General features: G+C 38.1%; 2 protein-coding genes across 2 annotated transcripts in view; both read left to right on the forward strand.

Annotated features, from left to right (window-relative positions):
- The window catches only part of LOC144561089 (putative LRR receptor-like serine/threonine-protein kinase At3g47570), a 41,413-nt gene extending 22,709 nt beyond the window's left edge, over positions 1 to 18,704 (forward strand). Inside the window, exon 2 of the mRNA XM_078310315.1 lies at positions 18,328 to 18,704. Within this exon, the coding sequence (XP_078166441.1) occupies positions 18,328 to 18,683 (356 nt within the window). The 3' untranslated portion in view covers positions 18,684 to 18,704. The remainder of the gene's footprint in view (positions 1 to 18,327) is intronic.
- LOC144563965 (receptor kinase-like protein Xa21) lies at positions 4,659 to 7,469 on the forward strand. Its single transcript, XM_078313419.1, has 2 exons — positions 4,659 to 5,481; positions 5,554 to 7,469. The coding sequence occupies exons 1-2, from the start codon at positions 4,746 to 4,748 to the stop codon at positions 7,467 to 7,469; spliced, it is 2,652 nt and encodes an 883-aa protein (XP_078169545.1). The 5' UTR covers positions 4,659 to 4,745.
- Positions 18,705 to 19,655: the final 951 nt, after the last annotated feature.

Here is a 19,655-nt window from a genome sequence, read left to right on the forward strand (position 1 = left end):
GGGATATATATATATATATATATATATATATATATATATATATATATATAGAGTACGGCTAACGCGCTTCCTCTAGCATATGGGCCGAAATGCTTCCGGTGGAAATTTGAAATTTTAAAATCCAAAAAGTCGATCTGAACCGTTCATCTTCTTCTCCATATTAATATCTGCTTGGAGACCAAATTTTACATTTTTCTGAAATTTTTTACTATTTATTAAGCCATTTTGAAAATTGCTGATCCAACGGTGGCTTACCAAACAGTAAAAATCAGAAGCTACCGTTGGATCAGCGATTTTCAAAGTGGCTTAATAAATAGTAAAAAATTTCACAAAAATGTAAAATTTGGTCTCCAAGCAGATATTAATATGGAGAAGAAGATGAACGGTTCAGATCGACTTTTTGGATTTTGAAATTTCAAATTTCCACCGGAAGCATTTCGGCCCATATGCTAGAGGAAGCGCGTTAGCCGTACTCTATATATATATATATATATATATATATATATAGAGAGATGGGCTACGGTGAGTTGCGAAGTAAAGCGACTATTTTACTTCACGCTCATATTTTGCGATTTTTAAGTTCAAAACGTTGATCCGAACTGTTCATCTTGTTCTCCATATTGAAATGTGCTTGGAGACCAAATTTTACATTTTTTTGAATTTTTTTACTATTTATTAAGCAATTTTGAAAGTCGCTGATCTGATGGTCCAGAAAATTTTACTGTTTTTTACTGTTCACAGCAAAACAGCAATTTTAAAACATGCTTAATAAATAGTAAAAAAATTCTAAAAAATATAAAATTTGGTCTCCAAGCACATTTCAATATGGATTAAACATCTAACGGTTCGGATCGGTCGTTTGGACTTTCAAAATAAAAATACGGCGTGAAGTAGAAATGCGTTTTACTTCGCAACTCACCGTAGCCCACCTCATATATATATATATATATATGTATATGCATATGCATATGCATATAGTTAGTATAGTACTAGATGTCCAGTGAGGTTCTGTCACGTTGAAAATGTTGAGGTCAGATTTATCTGATATATAGATAGTTCTTTTGAACGAATAGCACACAAAAGTACCAATGCCAAAAAAGCTTTTAACCTGAGCCAAATAATAATATTACAGTCATATGACCTGTTACCAAGTCAGCATGTTATTTAATGTTTTAAATTATGCAACTAATTATATTGTTATTACTAATGGTACATATGATATGATTAGTTGGTTCACCATATATAATTAATCTATCCTTCTTGATACCAAATTGGGTATGAAAATATTTAGCATACCCAAATTCTTGCAATCTCTCTCAAATTTAGAAAGATTTCATGTGTTAGATATAAGTGGAAAACTAAATATGTTCGAACACATGCATTTATAATATTGAGATTTATGTCAGTATAGATTTAAAAAAAAAATAAAGAGATTTATGTCAGCATATATCTAGCCTGAATTCTACATACAAATGCATGTTTCTCTGTATTGGTGCAATAGTTTTATAATTGTTTTCAGGGACGGAAGTAGAATAATTAGTAGGGTGGGACAAAAGTTTCGGATGAAGTATAATTTTATAATTATTTTGAATATTAAGTATATTTTTATATTTTTTTCCTGAGAAAAACATAAAAATAGAAGCATATATATTTTGAGAAAAGAAATTAGGAGTAGGCAAATATTTATAATTTTTCGAAGCTTGAGTAAATTTTTATATTTTTTTTGAAAAAAAATATAAAATCAAAAGCATAATTTTCAAAAAATGTTGACTGTCGGCACTTCTGATTGTTTAGAAACTTAGGCCTTTTTTCTTTTATTTTTCTTATAAAATCCGGAATAAACAAAAAAGTAAATATTACTCACTGAAAATAAGTCAGGATAAACATAAATATTTTTTGACATATAGGCTTGGAGGTCACTGGTTGGTACCAAGAGATAATTATCATCAGAGACAATAAATGAGCACGTCTAGAAGTTCACATAGATATCCATCTACTTATTTATCAACAAATATTATTTATTTGTTAATTGAAAATATATAGTTAGTAATAATTAAAATATTACATAATAGAATACATAAATATATATATACCAGAACTTTTATTTTACGATAAAATATAAATATTAATAATTATATAAGTGAACAATTGAATGCATGGACAATCAAGGAGGCAGACTACATATGTTTTTAATAATAAAATGTATCCATCACAAACCAATTTTGATTTGACTGTTGCAGAGCAATTCTTCAATTCATACCCCAATTTATGTGGGACCCGATCGACATAAATAATTTTTCCACAAAATTCAGATTCTACTTCCGTTCCTAGCTATCATCCAATCGATATAGCTGAATCAGTTATCAAATTCCAAGAAAATTCCAATCAAATTTAAACTCTGAAGATGATACTAATTCTGATTTTTTATGGCCCTAAAATGGGGTTCAGTTTGTCTGAATTTAGGTAATTATTACCGAATTTTTTATTAATATCCAAATTTAATATTAAATTTCCAAAAATAACCGAATCAGTAACGTTTTTCAAAATCTACCCTTTCCGGAAACAGCCTCTGTTTCCGGAAACGGTAGCTACTTCCGGAAAAAAAATTTCCGGAAATAGGCTAAATCCGGAAAAAAAATTTCCAGAAATAGGATTTTTTTTTTTTTTTTTTTTCCGGAAAAATTTTATCCGGAAATAGGATTTTTTTTTTTTTTTTTTTTTAGGAAATTTTTTTTATAGGAATTTTTTTTTTGAGTTTTTATTTATAATTTATTTATTTTTTGTATTTAAGTATTACAAATATTTAATATAGTTTTTAAAAAAATAGATGGAATACTATATAATTTGATTTATTCGAAGGACTGCTACAAATAATCCGGATCAACATTTTTCATGCCGGATTTTTTATGACCGTAAAAAAAAAAAATATAATATAATATATTCATATGTATATGTATATATAATATAATATATGTATATATATGTATATATAATATAATATATGTATATATATGTATATATAATATAATATATGTATATATATGTATATATAATATAATATATGTATATATATGTATATATAATATAATATAATATATGTATATGTATATATAATATAATATATATATATGTATATATAATATAATATATGTATATATATCTATATATAATATAATATATGTATATATATGTATATATAATATAATATATGTATATATATGTATATATAATATAATATATATGAAAATGAAGATACAAAATATGAGGTATAAAAAATATGAGGTATTGGAACCCTCGTTTAGTGCCTCAAAAATTCAGTTGAAGTTTTCGTTCAACGGTAGGCATTCAACGATCGGTATTTTCAAAGTTTTCAAAGTCCAAACAGTCGATCCAAACCGTTCAACATGATGGATATTTTAAAATGTGCTTGCAGATCAAATTTTAAATTTTTCTAATTTTTTTTAATATTTATTAAGATGGGTACAAAAATTCAATGGTCTGAATATAGATAGCGATTTTGTTAAATACTTAATAAATAGTAAAAAAATTCAAAAAAATATAAAATTTGATATGCAAGCACATTTGAACATATATATTATATTATATATACATATACATATATTATATTATATATACCTATACATATACATATGCATATATTATATTATATTATTTTTTTTTACGGTCATAAAAAATCTGGCATGAAAAATGTTGATCCGGATTATTTGTAGCAGTCCTTCGAATAAATCAAATTATATAGTATTTCATCTATTTTTTAAAAAACTATATTAAATATTTGTAATACTTAAATACAAAAAATAAATAAATTATAAATAAAAAGTGAAAAAAAAAATTCCTATAAAAAAAATTTTCGGAAAAAAAAGTTTCCTAAAAAAAAAAAAAAAAAAAAAAATCCTATTTCCGGAAAAAAAAAAAATAAAATCCTATTTCCGGAAAATTTTTTTCCGGAAGTAGCTACCGTTTCCGGAAAATTTTTTTCCGGAAAGGGTAGATTTCGAAAAACGTTACTGATCCGGTTATTTTTTGAAATTTAATATTAAATTTGGATATTAATAAAAAATTATTATTATGTAAATAAATTATTTGCTTTTAAAATCAGTCAATTGGAAGACAAAATATTTCAGTTAAGCAAACTACATATCATTATTTTTCTTAATAGAGATTAAAATGAGTACTTTATAAATTTCAAAAGAGTTTTAATAGTTTTGTCAATAAATTGAATAAATGTATGAATTTTTTAATTTAGAAGGAAAGAGTTTTTAATTTAGAAGGATAAATTTGACATTATGAATTTTTTAGAAAAAAAATATGTTATTGCGTAATTCTTTAGGGGTATACATGAAATTCTCCCCTCTCAAGTAGGATAAAAGATAATGGTCATTAATTCGAGATATCATCTTACAACACTTGATAACCAATAAAAATGAGAGCTTTACATCTCTTACTTCTCATATGCTTCTTATCCTTCGATCTTCCATTAAACATTTTTGCCACAAATATTTGTGTCCACAAGACAATGACTCGCAATAGGAAAATTCGAACTGTGGTCAATTCTGATAGTTTTCTTCCACCAATATTTGAATGATAAATAAGATCATAGAAGAGTCATTAATTATAAATATCCTCTTACAACGCCAAAAAAAAAATGAGAGCTTTACACCTCTGATAGTCTTCTTCAAACAATATCCTCTTACAACTCTGATAGTCTTCTTCCACAAAAAAAAATGCGAGGTTTACACCTCTTACTTCTCATATGCTTATTCTCCTTTCATCTTCCATCAAACAACTTTGCCACAAATGAAACTGACAAGTTTGCACTTCTCTCCTTCAAGTCTCTCATGTCTAATGACTCATTCGAGGCATTATCATCATGGAATGATTCTCTCCACTATTGTCAATGGCAAGGCATAAGGTGCAGCAACCGCCATCCCGATAGAGTAACTTCTCTCTCTCTGGGTTCATTAAGTTTGTCAGGCCGTATATGCCCCTCTTTGGCAAATCTCACCTTTCTCAAAAGTTTGAATCTTTCATTTAACCAACTTACTGGAAACATTCCAGAAGAGCTTGGTCATTTGAGTAGATTGCAAATGCTCAGATTGAGTGTGAATAACCTTGATGGAAATATTCCATCAACTCTTGGTAATTGTTCCAATTTAAAATTTCTTGGGCTGAGAAACAATAATCTCCAAGGAACCATCCCTCCACAGTTTGGTTTCCTAGAACTACTCGAAATATTGAGTGTAGGTACAAATAATCTTAGAGAATCTATCCCAAGTACCTTAGGCAACCTTACGCATCTATCAGAGCTCTATCTTTATGAAAATAATTTAGATGGCAATATCCCAGCAGAGCTTGGTCATTTGAGTAGATTGCAAATTCTCAATTTGTATATGAATAACCTTGATGGAAACATTCCATCAACTCTTGGTAATTGTTCCAATTTAGAATATATTTCCATGAGTTCCAATAATCTCCAAGGAAGCATCCCTCCACAATTTGGTTTCCTAGAACTACTCGAAATATTGAGTCTAGGTAGAAATAATCTTACAGAATCTATCCCAAGCACCTTAGGCAACCTTACGCATCTATCAGTTCTTCGTCTTTATGAAAATAATTTAGATGGTCTCATCCCACCTTCACTCGGCAATCTAAAGGCTCTCAAGAACCTTTCCCTCGATGCAAACAATTTGTCAGGTAAGATACCACATTCCATTTACAACCTCTCAGCATTGGTTAACTTGAGATTGAATATAAATCAGCTTGATGGAAATCTTCCGTCAAACTTTTGTGATGCATTTCAGAACCTACAGTTGCTAATACTGGGCAAAAATCAACTGCATGGTCAGATTCCAATATCCATATCCAATTGTTCATCCTTGATTATGATCGAGTTAATGTCAAACAATTTCAGAGGCACAATACCAGATAGTATAGGAACCTTACAAAACCTTTCTTGGCTTAACCTCCATGAAAATCAAATTACGGCCACTGCTGACAATTGGAGATTCTTTGATTCTTTAATCAACTGTACATTTCTAAAAGCATTGGACCTTGGAGACAATCAACTCCACAGCATGCTCCCTCGTTCCATAGCAAATCTCTCTACTAGTCTTCACTATCTAGGACTTTATATAAATCCAATTTCAGGAAATATTCCAGCAGAGATAGGAAAACTAACCAACCTTGTTACCTTAGAACTCAGTCAAACATTTATTGAAGGCACTATCCCAAAAGAAATCGGCAATCTTTGGAATCTTGAAGGGATAAACCTAGTGGGAAACATGTTATCAGGTGAAATACCATCAACTTTAGGTAATCTCACAAAAATGGTTGCACTCTATCTCGGCAACAATGCATTCACTGGGAGTATACCAGAAGAATTAAGCAATATGCAATTACTAAATACCTTGAATCTTTCAAATAATAAATTGATAGGCTCAATCCCAAAGGAACTCTTCAATCTTCATTCACTTTCTATCAGCCTCGACTTGTCAAATAACTATTTGAATGGATCACTGCCACCAGAAATTGGTCATTTAAACAATGTAGCAGGAGTTTACCTATCAAACAATAAATTATCTGGTCAAATTCCTAGCACAATCGAAGGGTGCCAGGTACTTCAAGTACTTCATCTTGAAGGAAACCAGTTGAATGGTTCTATTCCCTTCTCTTTGAGCAACATGATAGGGTTGCAAGATCTTGATATCTCCAATAATACTTTATCTGGTCCAATACCTGTGTTTGTTGGTCATATGAAACTTCAGCATTTGAATATTTCTTTCAACAATTTTGAGGGGGAATTACCAAAAGATGGGGTTTTCCAGAATTCTAGTGCAGTAGACATAAGAGGAAATCCCAAACTTTGTGGCGGGCTACCTGAAATGCATTTACTCAAATGTGTTTTGGATAATCAAAAGAAGAAGCACTTTTCCCAAATTATCATTGTAATAATTTGTTGCATAGGTGGAATTATATGCATTTGTATAATCATGTTTTTGATAGCCCCTTTTTATTGGAAAAAGGGATCTCAGAATAATCCCTTACCATTTGTGGCCAAAAATTCAGAGTATCAAAAAGTGTCATACAATGACATTCTCCGGGATACGGATCACTTTTCATCAGAGAATCTAGTTGGAAGAGGTACCTTTGGAGTTGTTTACAAAGCTCTGATGAATTTTGAGAACGTGACAACTGTTGCTGTGAAGGTACTAAATATGAATCAACGTGGTGCTTCTAAAAGTTTCTTGTCTGAATGTGAGGTATTAAGAAAAGTTCGACACAGAAATCTTATCAAAGTTTTAAGTTCATGCTCTAGCACTGACCACCATTGTCACACCCCGCGGCCACGGGTCGTAACAGTCCCCCGCCGTAAGCATACAACGCCGTGTATGCTTACAAGGCTACTCACATTTCAAACCAAACAACAAGCAATTCAAACAAGTTTCTAATATATATATCAGAGTACACAGTCTGGTCAGCATATAATACAACAAAAGTATCTCATCCGGATACCAACCACGAGGCCTACCCTAAATCTATACAACAAAAGATATCTAGGGTCATATACTGGTAAGCTACTAAGGCCTACTACTCTCGTGCCTCTCCGGAATCAGTCGCACCAATACCTGTAAAATAACGGGGAAGGTGGGGGTGAGAATAAATTCTCAGTGCGAATTTGCCACATTTGAATTATTGGACTTGCAATCAAACTCTATATTCAATAATGAAACCCAAACAACAACAATGCAAACAGTTATATAAGAAAACATAAATAACAGAATGCCACTACTCGACAACAGTTAATCAACCTGAAACACAGTTTACGGAATTTCCAAGATGAATCTCAAATACAACATATATTTTGGCTTAACTCGATTCCTAACTCAGTTCAGTAGGGCTTGTAGCAATTACAGATGTTCTTTCGAGCTGAACCTTTATCAAACCCACATCTGTAGGGTTACTGACACCTACAGATGGCCAACCGCTGGACCCTTTATCTGACACCCATCTGCAACCGCTTGGCTTAACAGTTTATTAAGGTCTGGTTCAAATCATGTAAAGAAAATCCACTTTAGAATCGTTTCCAATATTCGTCATATTCAATCGACCGTTCAAATGCATTAACACGTAGGAAAATGCTACCGAGCCATAGACGTTACACAAGTCAACCACGATTTCCAATCACACATCTCATAACATAATCACCCTCCCTCGTCCCAACCGGTACTGGGAATATCGAGGGCCGTTCACCTAAGGCCATTTAGGATCCTGGGAATCCAAGTCAGCATACAGCCCGACTTGGCAAATTAATTGGATCCAAGTGCTTAACTTCGTAAATCCATTCACACACATATCAATTCCACTCGTGGTGACTTTAAATCAAAATCAGATCACAATAGATCGACATAACCTATAACCATACCAGTATGCAAATCATTCAATTCAGATCAATTCGAGTTTAATTTGATTGGGCTATGCAAATGCTCTACGCAATTCAGTGATGCAATCAATGATATTCAACATGACAAACGAAAACACAGTTTAATTCCTGAAAATAAAGTATCAAACAAGTCCAAGAATCCCGCACCTTATTATGACGAGCGTACCGCTTAGCTTAAGGATCGGACGTCTCGTATTGTCTAGCAAGTTCTTGCTCGACCGAGCCTACACCTATATTATACGTTTACTTGGTTTAACATTGGTTCAGGGTCGAGAGGTTTACTCGAGTTACTTCTAGGGCTTATACCTTCCCAAATCAATTTCGATGTTTTTGGTATCAATTCGTTCGGTTCATTATTTCTTACCAAAATCCTCTAAAACCACACAAAATTCATCTAGGTCCTCGGGACCATACAAACTCCATTTGGTGACCATCAATCACCGTTTCACTACTTTGGTTCTCGGTTCAATTCAATCCACCGTTTGGTTAACCCTAATTTGGTCAAAACCTCAAATCGGCCGTTAAATGTTCTAAAAATTCACGATCAGGAGGCAACCCTACCGATTACAAGTCTAATTGGTCAGGTTAGGCAAATCAAATCACGATTATGCCAACTTTCAATTTTGGCACGAAACCCTAGAAATCAGATTTCATAAATCGGAAGAAATCGGGAAAAAGAATGACAAACAAACTAGTAAGAAGTGTAGAGGAACTAGTCCTCGAGCAATTCGAGCACAAATCTCGGGTTTAAAACGAGAATCCGAGAAATCGAGAAAATTCGAGGTTTCGAAAGTAAAAAGGAGAAAGAAATACCAAATAGAAGGGTTCTGAGAGATCCTCGGCTGCTTTCTCGGTTCCAAACTTGATTTCTCGCAACAATCGGGAGTCTGAACGAAACGGAAACTCACGGGATCTTTTCCTTCTCTCTTAACCGAAATTCACTTAAAAATGGGGAAAATGGTGAAGTGAGAGAGAGAGAAGGTTTAACTTGGGTTTTAGGGTTAAAATTATCCTGAATGCGGATTAGCCAATCCGCACTGCGGGTTACCTAATCCGCACTCGAGACTTAGTCGGTTGTCAGCCGAATCCAGGAAAAGTCCGAGCCTACTGCGGATGAACCTGATCCGCACTGCGGTTCACCCTCATCCGCACTCACTACTTAGCCGATTTCAGGAAAATTCAGTGCAATACAGAAATTCATGAGTGCGGCTAAACTCATCCGCACTGCGGATCCCTCACCCGCACTCACTACTTAGTCATTTTTTTTTTTTGCAAAATTCCAGAAAAAGCCTGAGCCACTGCGGATTGCTTCCACCCGCACTGCGGTCAACCTAATCCGCACTGGGGCTATAAAATTCCGAAATCTCGAAATTTCGACGCGGTTTCAATTCACAATTAACTTACTTATTTAGGGGAACCTTAATTAAGGTTTAATCTTCCATTTTATTAACATGATTTATCGATTCTTTCTTTTAAATCATTCGAATTTAATTGTAAAAATTTCATAACGTAACATTTCTCCCCCCCTTAAAATAGAGTTCAGTCCTCTGAACTAAATTGTGTACCTTGGTCGTTGAATAGTTCCGGGTACTTCTCACGAATGGTTTCCTCATGTTCCCACGTTGCTTCCTTAGTCGAATGGCGTCCCCATTTGACCAGGACAAGCTTAATCGTTTTGCTCCGAAGTTGCTGTTCTTTTCGGTCCAATATCTGCATTGGCTCTTCTTGATAGAACAAGTCACCTTGGACATGCAGGTCCGAGTGATTAATGCAATGAGATGTATCTCGTACGTATCGGCGCAATTGTGACACATGAAACACCGGATGAACCCGGTCCAATGCTGGTGGCAATGCAAGCTCATATGCCACCGGTCCCATTCGTCTCAAAATCTGAAACGGTCCAATATATTGAGGACTCAACTTGCCTGATACGCCAAATCGGTGTACACCCCTGAAGGGTGAAACTCGAAGCCACACATGATCCCCTTCTTGAAACTCCAACGGTCTTCGATGCACATCCGCATATTTCTTTTGTCTCTCTTGGGCCGACTTAAGCCGACTCAAAACGACTTTCGTCTTTTCGGCAATCTCTTCTAACATTTGAGGCCCGGTAGGTGAATACGTACCTGCGGGTCCCCACCACAGCGGTGTGCGACACTGCTGTCCCGTAAGTGCCTCTTGTGGTGACATTCCAATGCTCGAATGGTAGCTATTGTTGTACGCAAACTCTACCAAGTACAAATGGTTGATCCAAGATTCTCGGAAACTCAAAGCACAGGATCGAAGCATGTCCTCCAATGTTTGTATGGTTCATTCGGATTGACCGTCGGTTTGCGAATGATGGGCTGTACTGAATCTCAGTTTCGTGCCCATGGCTTTTTGAAAGCTTCCCCAAAAGTGAGATGTAAATCGAGTGTCTCGGTCGGAGACAATGTGTCGCGAACATCCGTGGTATTTAAACTGGTATTGCAGGAACAAATCGGCTAGCTCTCTTCCGGATGTCTCGATCCGGAGTGGAATGAAGTGTGCAATCTTCGTCAACCGATCCACTATCACCCATATGGCATCATATCGTCCAACGGTTCTCGGAAATCCAGTCACGAAGTCCATAGTGATAGACTCGAATTTCCGCATGGGTATCTCCAAAGGTCTTAGTAAGCCCGCCCTCTTCCGTCTATCTGCCTTAACTTGCTGACAGACCTGACATTTCTCCACATAGTTTTGCACGTTCCTTTTCATCTTTGGCCACCAGAAATATCGCTTTAGATCTTGATACATCTTGACTTCACCAGGGTGAATGGTATACCCCGAGTCATGTGCTTCTGACAGAATCAGATTCTTCAGTTCTGAGACATTCGGAACGCATATGCGGTCATGGAACCGCAGAATACCATCTTCGTGGAGTTGAAATGGCGAGTCTGCCTTTGACTCGAAATGTTGTCGGAATTTCTGGCACTTTGGGTCCTCTTGTTGTGCTGCTCGAATCTGCTCGTGTAACTCTGGTCGAACCTCGACCGCAGCCAAGATAATCGAGGCAACTGTAGCTGTACCTGCACTATTGCTCGCTCCAATCAATCGAGATGACGTTTCCAATGCAAACTCACGGGATGCACCCACGTGCAGATTCATTCTTCTCATTTCTTCGAGGAGGTGTGTCTCGCTGGTGATAATCGATGCCAGATTGATCTGACTCTTCCTGCTTAGCGCATCTGCTACCACGTTTGCCTTTCCGGCATGATACTGGATATCCAGATCGTAGTCCTTCATCAGCTCCAACCATCTCCTCTGCCTCAAATTCAACTCCCTTTGAGTGAAGATATACTTCAAGCTTTGGTGATCCGTGAAGATACGGCACTTCACTCCATACAGGTAATGCCGCCAAATCTTTAAAGCGAAGATCACTGCAGCTAGCTCCAGATCATGGGTCGGATAATTCTGTTCGTGTGATCGTAACTGCCGAGAAGCATATGCTATAACATGGTCCTTCTGCATCAATACACATCCCAAACCAGATCCGGATGCATCGGTGTAGACGGTATACTCCTCGTCGGTGATGGGCATGGCAAGAACCGGTGCAGTTACCAACCGACTCTTCAACTCCTCAAAACTTTGATCTTGAGTGACACCCCACTCGAACTTCACACCTTTATGCAAAAGCTTCGTAAGGGGAGCAGCTAACTGTGAGAATCCAAGTACGAACCTTCTATAATATCCGGCTAGCCCCAGAAAACTGCGAATCTCCGTAACTGTTTCTGGCCTCTTCCAATCGGTCACCGCCCGAATCTTTTCTGAATCCATGGCCAACCCTTCACCTGATATCACGTGCCCAAGGAAGGCCACTTTCTCAAGCCAGAACTCACACTTCGAAAACTTTGCGAATAGTTGATGATCACTCAATCTCTGTAACACTATCCGCAGATGTACCTCATGCTCCTCACGTGACCTTGAATATATCAGGATGTCATCGATGAACACCACCACAGTTGAATCCAATAGGTCGTGAAACACTCGCTGCATCATGTCCATAAATGCAGCCGGAGCGTTCGTTAGCCCGAACGGCATCACCATATATTCGTAATGCCCATAGCGCGTTCGGAAGGCTGTCTTTTCCACATCAGTCGGACGTATTCTCAGCTGGTGGTACCCCGTTCTCAAGTCTATCTTGGAGTAGATCGAAGATCCTTGCAGCTGATCAAACAAGTCATCGATTCGGGGTAACGGGTATCTATTCTTGACGGTCACCTTGTTCAATTCACGGTAGTCGATACATAACCGTAAGGTACCATCCTTCTTCTTCACAAACAGCACCGGAGCACCCCATGGAGATGTGCTCGGTCTAATAAACCCGCTTTCCAGCATCTCTTCTAATTGGGCCTTGAGTTCCTTCAATTCTGCAGGAGCCATACGATACGGACTCTTTGAAATTGGTGTCGTACCTGGTACCACTTCTATGCCAAACTCCACTTCTCGTTCCGGTGGTAATCTGACTATTTCTTCCGGAAACACATCCACGAACTCCGACACCACTGGAATCGTATTCATCTCAGGAACTTCCGTATCAGTGTACACTATTGCTGTCAGATATGCAGTGCACCCTGAATCGATCAGGTGCCTAACTTCCACAGCCGAGATGCACGGTATCAACCCTCCAACCTTCCTACAGTTCAGCATGCACGACATACCACCTTTTGCGGTCACAAAACAAATCCTGCGGTGCGGACAGTCGATCGTTGCGGCATGTCTTGTTAACCAATCCATCCCCAATAGAACGTCGTAACCCGTGATCTCCATAACCAACAGGTCTATCTCGAGATCCCTTCCATCAACTCTGACTTTTCGGTTTCGGCATATGGTTATTTTTCGGTCAGTCGAACCGAAAGGGGTTTGGACACTCAGGACTTGGTTATTGGTTTCAGTTGACCAGTTATACTTTTCTACCCAAGCCTTCGATACAATGGAATGGCTACACCCAGTATCTATCAAACAATAGACACTCTCATCCGAGATAGAAAGTATACCTGTCATCACATCAGCTCGAGAATCAGATGGTTGCGAGCCTTCACCTTCCTCCAGAGCCCTCGTTGCGTCATATGCAACATCTGCTATGCCGAGTGCGTGGGCAGCCACTCGACCTCCAATCCTGCCTCCGCTGGTCTGTGACGCACCTCGACCACGGAATGGTGGTCTACCAGATCCACGTCCCATGGGCCCTCTGCCACCGCCGTTCCTCTGGAACCCTAGTGCCGCATTCGGGCACTCTCTTGCCCAATGCTCCATGCTGCCGCAGGTGTAACACGCTTGGTTGCGGCGTCTGCAATCGATCTCAGAGTGTGCTTGGTTGCATGAACGGCACCACACAGAAACGAAGCCCGGCCGGAGTACCGGTGCTGCTATCTGCCTCGGAGGGGGTCTAGGTGCCATAAACTGTCTCGGGGGTGGTCTAGCTGTCGACGGTCCTCCCGTTGACCTAAACCGTCGGTTTTGGTCCTCCCTCTGCTTGACATTCCTCTCTGTCATCTCCGACCTCCTTCTCTTGTTGTGCAACTCCACTTGCTCAGCGTGATCCATCATGGCCTGCAACTCAGTAGCCATAGGGGTATCCACAATCATCGATATCCCTCCATCCAGTCCATCCAGGTACTGCCTATGGTATCTCACCACATCAGTCTGCACATCAATCGCGTACCTGGACAAGGCAAGGAACTCATTGTTATACTCCGCCACTGCTCGCCCACTCTGCTTTAAGTCTAGGAACTTCCTCCGCAGCGCCTCTCGCTGGATGTTACTCAAAAACCGTCGAGTGAACTGCAGTTCAAACCACTCCCACGGAATCTTGGCCTCCTCCCCGACATAACTACGTCGGGCTCCATCCCACCAGAACCTCGCACCCTCCTCTAACTGCTGCTCTGCCAGCTCCACCATATCTTGTTCTGGTGCTCTACATAGAACTAGCTTCGCACTCACGCTCTCGAGCCATTCTTCAGCAGCGGCATACTCACCAGTGCCATTAAACCGAGGTGGATTAAGGCGCATAAAGGAGTCGTATAACCTCCTAAAATCTTCCGGACCTCCTCGGGGAGCCTCCGGTGCCACCTCACGTCTTTCTGCTTGGCGACCTCTCTCGTAAGCCGCGATCAACCTATCGTCTAGATCTCGGTCCCGGTTCTGCGCACCTCCAGGTCCAAGATCAACTCTCTGGACCTCAGGCCCTGCAGATCCAGCCTCGCTCGCATGAATGATCGGTTCGTTCAGTGGGTTCCTGGTTCTAGGTCGTCCCCTACCTCGACGTCCTTCCATAATTCTTAAATAAGAAGAAAATAGTCATTAGATTTGCATATACTTATCTCATAGAACGAACAAGTCGTTAGCCGTGACGACCCGAAGTATAACGTACCCCACTCATGTATCCTATCAGTCTGGTTAGGGTTTAAACCTTGAGCTCTGATACCACCGAAGAGAGCTGTCACACCCCGCGGCCACGGGTCGTAACAGTCCCCCGCCGTAAGCATACAACGCCGTGTATGCTTACAAGGCTACTCACATTTCAAACCAAACAACAAGCAATTCAAACAAGTTTCTAATATATATATCAGAGTACACAGTCTGGTCAGCATATAATACAACAAAAGTATCTCATCCGGATACCAACCACGAGGCCTACCCTAAATCTATACAACAAAAGATATCTAGGGTCATATACTGGTAAGCTACTAAGGCCTACTACTCTCGTGCCTCTCCGGAATCAGTCGCACCAATACCTGTAAAATAACGGGGAAGGTGGGGGTGAGAATAAATTCTCAGTGCGAATTTGCCACATTTGAATTATTGGACTTGCAATCAAACTCTATATTCAATAATGAAACCCAAACAACAACAATGCAAACAGTTATATAAGAAAACATAAATAACAGAATGCCACTACTCGACAACAGTTAATCAACCTGAAACACAGTTTACGGAATTTCCAAGATGAATCTCAAACACAACATATATTTTGGCTTAACTCGATTCCTAACTCAGTTCAGTAGGGCTTGTAGCAATTACAGATGTTCTTTCGAGCTGAACCTTTATCAAACCCACATCTGTAGGGTTACTGACACCTACAGATGGCCAACCGCTGGACCCTTTATTTGACACCCATCTGCAACCGCTTGGCTTAACAGTTTATTAAGGTCTGGTTCAAATCATGTCAAGAAAATCCACTTTAGAATCGTTTCCAATATTCGTCATATTCAATCGACCGTTCAAATGCATTAACACGTAGGAAAATGCTACCGAGCCATAGACGTTACACAAGTCAACCACGATTTCCAATCACACATCTCATAACATAATCACCCTCCCTCGTCCCAACCGGTACTGGGAATATCGAGGGCCGTTCACCTAAGGCCATTTAGGATCCTGGGAATCCAAGTCAGCATACAGCCCGACTTGGCAAATTAATTGGATCCAAGTGCTTAACTTCGTAAATCCATTCACACACATATCAATTCCACTCGTGGTGACTTTAAATCAAAATCAGATCACAATAGATCGACATAACTTATAACCATACCAGTATGCAAATCATTCAATTCAGATCAATTCGAGTTTAATTTGATTGGGCTATGCAAATGCTCTACGCAATTCAGTGATGCAATCAATGATATTCAACATGACAAACGAAAACACAGTTTAATTCCTGAAAATAAAGTATCAAACAAGTCCAAGAATCCCGCACCTTATTATGACGAGCGTACCGCTTAGCTTAAGGATCGGACGTCTCGTATTGTCTAGCAAGTTCTTGCTCGACCGAGCCTACACCTATATTATACGTTTACTTGGTTTAACATTGGTTCAGGGTCGAGAGGTTTACTCGAGTTACTTCTAGGGCTTATACCTTCCCAAATCAATTTCGATGTTTTTGGTATCAATTCGTTCGGTTCATTATTTCTTACCAAAATCCTCTAAAACCACACAAAATTCATCTAGGTCCTCGGGACCATACAAACTCCATTTGGTGACCATCAATCACCGTTTCACTACTTTGGTTCTCGGTTCAATTCAATCCACCGTTTGGTTAACCCTAATTTGGTCAAAACCTCAAATCGGCCGTTAAATGTTCTAAAAATTCACGATCAGGAGGCAACCCTACCGATTACAAGTCTAATTGGTCAGGTTAGGCAAATCAAATCACGATTATGCCAACTTTCAATTTTGGCACGAAACCCTAGAAATCAGATTTCATAAATCGGAAGAAATCGGGAAAAAGAATGACAAACAAACTAGTAAGAAGTGTAGAGGAACTAGTCCTCGAGCAATTCGATCACAAATCTCGGGTTTAAAATGAGAATCCGAGAAATCGAGAAAATTCGAGGTTTCGAAAGTAAAAAGGAGAGAAAGAAATACCAAATAGAAGGGTTCTGAGAGATCCTCGGCTGCTTTCTCGGTTCCAAACTTGATTTCTCGCAACAATCGGGAGTCTGAACGAAACGGAAACTCACGGGATCTTTTCCTTCTCTCTTAACCGAAATTCACTTAAAAATGGGGAAAATGGTGAAGTGAGAGAGAGAGAAGGTTTAACTTGGGTTTTAGGGTTAAAATTATCCTGAATGCGGATTAGCCAATCCGCACTGCGGGTTACCTAATCCGCACTCGAGACTTAGTCGGTTGTCAGCCGAATCCAGGAAAAGTCCGAGCCTACTGCGGATGAACCTGATCCGCACTGCGGTTCACCCTCATCCGCACTCACTACTTAGCCGATTTCAGGAAAATTCAGTGCAATACAGAAATTCATGAGTGCGGCTAAACTCATCCGCACTGCGGATCCCTCACCCGCACTCACTACTTAGTCATTTTTTTTTTTTGCAAAATTCCAGAAAAAGTCTGAGCCACTGCGGATGGCTTCCACCCGCACTGCGGTCAACCTAATCCGCACTGGGGCTATAAAATTCCGAAATCTCGAAATTTCGACGCGGTTTCAATTCACAATTAACTTACTTATTTAGGGGAACCTTAATTAAGGTTTAATCTTCCATTTTATTAACATGATTTATCGATTCTTTCTTTTAAATCATTCGAATTTAATTGTAAAAATTTCATAACGTAACAACCATGGTAATGATTTTAAAGCTTTGATTTTTGAGTTCATGCATAATGGCAGCTTAGAAACATGGTTGCATCCCGACATGTGTACAAATAGGCCATTTAGGAGTCTCAGCCTTATCCAAAGGTTGAATATAGCAATCGATGTTGCGACAGCCTTGGAATATCTTCATAACCATGGGTCCGCTCCAATCATACATTGTGACCTTAAACCTAGCAATGTTCTTTTGGATGATGACATGACTGCACATGTGGGTGATTTCGGGCTTGCCAGATTTCTGGTTCAACCTGATGGTATGTCTTCTCTGTTGACAGGAAGTACGGCTGGACTTAGAGGTTCCATTGGTTATATTCCTCCAGGTACAAGCTTATTCTTATGATAAATTAATTTTGTGTGTTAGTATTTATATAGGTATAAGTAGTTACGGACCAGATTAATTTATAGTGGGTGTGTTTATTATTTATTTTGACTTTGTTTTACCCTATCACGGTACGGAAAGAATAGCTTCCACATAATCTGTATTGTCTCATATGTTCTTTTAATTATCTTAATGGATGGTACCAAACTAGTTAGCTCCTAGCTATCAAATTGATATGTATAGAAATTTAGCAAAAGCTTTCAGAAGGTCAAATTAAAATCAGTGCATCTAATTAACATTGGCAACATACATAAGGAAAAAAAGGCTTGTATGTTTGAATTGAGAAGAAAAAACAACACTATGTTACTGACATTGGTGAATAATTTGTAGAAGGGTATGATTTTAATTTGTCATTTTTTTTAGAATATGGCATGGGAGGTCAGGCATCAGTTGAAGGAGATGCCTACAGCTATGGCATTCTAGTGCTTGAGATGTTTACTGGCATAAGCCCCACCGACGAAAGATTCAGAGACGGATTGAACCTCCACATGTATGTTGAGATGGCTTTTTCTGATCGTGTTACTGAGATTATCGACCATAAACTTTTCCCAGTCAATGTTGGAGGAGATAGTGCAAATGTAACAGAGGATGTTTATGATTGCTTGGTTTCAGTGATTCGATGTGGCCTCTTGTGCTCCAAGTTGTCTCCAAAGGAGCGCATTGGGAGCAAAGAAGTTGTCAAGGAGTTGAATAGGGCTCGAGTGAAGCTGCTAAGATGAGAAAGATCAAAAGAGACAAATTGAAGTTCATGAGCTATGGAATTCATCTTGAGTATTAATATTAATATTATGTGGTTGTTAAGGACATATAATGTCGATATTTGTGTATGTATTAAATTAATGGTATATTATATACCATTACTTTATCTTGCTGACATCAAAGTGTTTCTTATGAATAATGTTCTTACTCTTTTTTCAAAATAAAAAAAATTACTTCTGGAGATAATTAATTTAGTTAGACAAGGAAAAAATCTTGAGCTGACTGATACTTAAATATATATATTTTTTTGAGGAAACTTCTCTGGGATCGATATCTATTTTTATGATGCATATGTTATGGTTTTGATAGATATATCCAAAACCATCCTCACTGGTCTTAATTCCATCAAGTGGATCCTCCTATTTTCTTTTTGTTTTAAATTAAAGAACACCATACACTCCAATATGTTTTAAATTTTTTTCGATAGAACGAATTACACATGTTTCACAGTAGAGAGACGGTAATCGCATCATTGCAGAGGTTCTCCAAATCGAGTGAAGTTGCTGAGATGAGAAAGATCCAAAGAGACAAATTGAAGTTCATGATCTATGGAATTCATCTTGAGTATTAATATTAATATTATGTGGTTGTTAAGGACATATAATGTCTATATTTGTGTATGTATCAAATTAATGGTATATTGTATACCTTCAATTTATCCTGTTGACACCAAAGTGTTTCTTATGAATAATGTTCTAACTCTTTTGTTTTTAAAATAAAAAAATTACTTCTGGAGATCTTTAATTTGGTTAGACAAGGGAAAAATCTAGCCGATTGATATTTTATTTATTTATTTATTTTGAAAAAACTTCTCTCGGAAAAGCTTTCAAACAAAGCCAGCTACCCTAGTGTGACGGGCGGTGTGTACAAGACCCGAGAACAAATTCACCGCCGTGTGGCTGACCAGCGATTACTAGCGATCGATCGATATC

This window comes from Carex rostrata, chromosome 1 (assembly GCF_964058835.1).
Source record: "Carex rostrata chromosome 1, lpCarRost1.2, whole genome shotgun sequence".
NCBI lineage: Eukaryota > Viridiplantae > Streptophyta > Magnoliopsida > Poales > Cyperaceae > Carex > Carex rostrata.